The sequence below is a fragment of the Amphimedon queenslandica genome, unplaced genomic scaffold, assembly GCF_000090795.2.
Source record: "Amphimedon queenslandica unplaced genomic scaffold, v1.1 AMPQUscaffold_8462_Cont19594, whole genome shotgun sequence".
Classification (NCBI taxonomy): domain Eukaryota; kingdom Metazoa; phylum Porifera; class Demospongiae; order Haplosclerida; family Niphatidae; genus Amphimedon; species Amphimedon queenslandica.
This window is the reverse complement of record NW_003551261.1, coordinates 1-2573: the sequence shown is the minus strand read 5'-3', so window position 1 is coordinate 2573 and position 2573 is coordinate 1. Positions and strand designations below refer to the sequence as shown.

The 2573-nt window shown below is 37.7% G+C and overlaps 1 protein-coding gene across 1 annotated transcript; it reads left to right on the top strand.

Moving 5' to 3' along the window:
* The first annotated feature begins 957 nt into the window (after positions 1-957).
* On the top strand, positions 958-2502 carry LOC109591318 (IQ domain-containing protein G-like). Its single transcript, XM_020007074.1, has 4 exons — positions 958-1179; positions 1476-1607; positions 1922-2023; positions 2330-2502. The coding sequence occupies exons 2-4, from the start codon at positions 1503-1505 to the stop codon at positions 2462-2464; spliced, it is 342 nt and encodes a 113-aa protein (XP_019862633.1). The 5' UTR covers positions 958-1179; positions 1476-1502; the 3' UTR covers positions 2465-2502.
* The last annotated feature ends 71 nt before the right edge of the window (positions 2503-2573 follow it).

Here is a 2573-nt window from a genome sequence, read left to right as displayed (position 1 = left end):
CCTCTCGCTGTCGCTCCTCTTCTCGACGACGTTCTTCAGCTTGTCTCTGGGCCTCCTCTCTTCGTCGCTCCTCTTCTCGACGACGTTCTTCAGCTCGCTCCTCTCGCTGTCGCTCCTCTTCTCGACGACGTTCTTCAGCTTGTCTCTGGGCCTCCTCTCTTCGTCGCTCCTCTTCTCGACGACGTTCTTCAGCTTGTCTCTGGGCCTCCTCTCTTCGTCGCTCCTCTTCCTGATGACGTTCTTCAGCTTGTCTCTGGGCCTCCTCCCAACGACGTTGCTGCTCCTCCTGAAGCTTTGCTAAACTTGCCAAAGCTGCCGCTAATTGCTCCATAGGATCACTAACTCCTGTAATAAGACTTTCTTCCACTTCAGTACAGTCTTCCGTATCAACTGAAGTATAACTCTCTCTGAAAATATGTAATCCTCGCAACTGTCCTCTGTAGTCGTGTCTTGGTAAGTCCCGTAGAGAATACCGCCCTTGATTCTCTCGACTGTTATCCGACATAAACAGTCACACCAGACACTATAAACTTTAGTCTCTCTCTCTTGCAGAGATACAATAGTGGGTCTTTCCTCTACAACCGTTTGAGAACTATCCCACCGCTGCCACCAAAAAATGTAACAGACGCTCCAACTATCTGTTAACCAAACTTTATTCTTAATCAACACGAGACTCAACTGAGCTCAAAAACAAAACCAACTAACAAAACAAAAACTAACTCACAACTAACACACAACTAACTTATAAAGATCTTATAAATGTCCAGAAGGTTCTATAACATACAAGAATACTTTACATGATTGTTCTAGAATATACTTGAATAAACACATAATATATAATTACAATAGTACACAGAGAGTTCCGGATCCATTTAGAAACAACTTCTTACACAATAATTTATTTGTCCAAGTAAAATTTTGATCTAAAATTTTGGAAAGAATCATTACATATATTTTCCTTTCTTATCAATCCAGTTGCATGCATGCACCCACACATGCACGCATATTAATGAGTTCCTTATTATTGTTTTTCAAAAGGTCAAAGTTCAGTGCAGTCAGAGACAGCAGCAGAATAAAGAGTCTGACCTTTATAACAAGAGGGAGAGACTGAAACAAGAACTAGCGGAAGAGAAGAGAGCACATGCTGAGATTGAAAACTACCTCAAGAAACACATTGAAGTAAAATTAATGATAATAATAACAATAAATAATACATGTACATGTGACTTCGCTTGTAATTTTGAATGAATTTTGCATTTGTCTACTATGTACCAGTACATGTCTAGATTATTGTAAAAATAGAATCCATTGATTAATGAACTCTAATCTCCACATTATTTATATTTATAATTATATTTTTAAAAATAAATATTATAATATTTGCACCTACACGTACATGTACATGAGCATACGTAAATGTCATTATTATTATTGTTATTGTTGTTGTTGTTATTATTGTTGTTGTTATTGTTTAGGATCTTGATGGTAAGGTTGAGTACTGGATGTCAAAGTATGAAGAAGACTTGGAAATGAAGACCACTGAAGTACAAGAGACTAAGTCAGCCAAAGCAGCAGGACTACAGAAACTGGACGAACTATCACAAACTGTAAATAAAATAAGATAAATATGTAATATTGTAAATATTAGCATTTACTGTATTTGTGTTAATTAACTTTAATGTACACAATACTGTTAAATGTGTGTACATGTACATGTAAAATTTTGGATTTTAAGTTGATGAATTTATTGCTAATAATTATACATGTACATGTACCATTGAGCATGCACTGATAGTGGTTCGTAATGCCAAAATTCTCCTCCCCAACTATAGTACATGTACATGCATAATGTATACAGCAGTAATTGATTAATATTATTTTTCCATTAATTGTGTGTGTGTGTGTGTGTGTGTGTGTACAGTATAAGGAGAGGGAGGAGGTTGTGATTGAGCACAGAGCAATGAAGGAGAGACAAAGACTTAAAGAAGAACAAGAGAAGAAAGAACAAATGACAGCAACCAAAGTACAACAATAAAATTATAATGTGTATACATGTACAATTTTATTACTAAATATGTACATGTACGTACAGCTATATGTACATGTATGTGTACATGTAAAGTTATTCTCCCTCTGCATGTATATTGTACGTTTCTCTTTTCTCTCTCTCTCTCTCTCTCTCTCTCTCTCCCTCTCTCCCCCTCTCTCCCCCCACTCCCTCCCTTTCCCTCCCTTTCCCTCCCCTTCCTCCCTCCCTCCCTCCCTCCCTCTCCCTCTATCCCCCTCTACCCCCGCTCTCTCTCTCCCCCTCTCCCTCCCTCCCTTACAGTTACANGCCTGGTGGAGAGGTATGATGGTTAGGAAGGGACTGGGTCCTTTTAAGAAAGGGAGTAAGAAGAAAGGAAAGAAAGGGAAGAAGGGAGGAAAGAAAGGAGGCAAGAAAGGAAAGTCAAAGAAAAAATAAAAACAACAACAACTATAACAACAGGAATATAATAATAATTATTATTATTGTGTATTATTTTCAAATAATGATTATAATGTCCAGTTCAAAATCAGTACACCACTTTTAT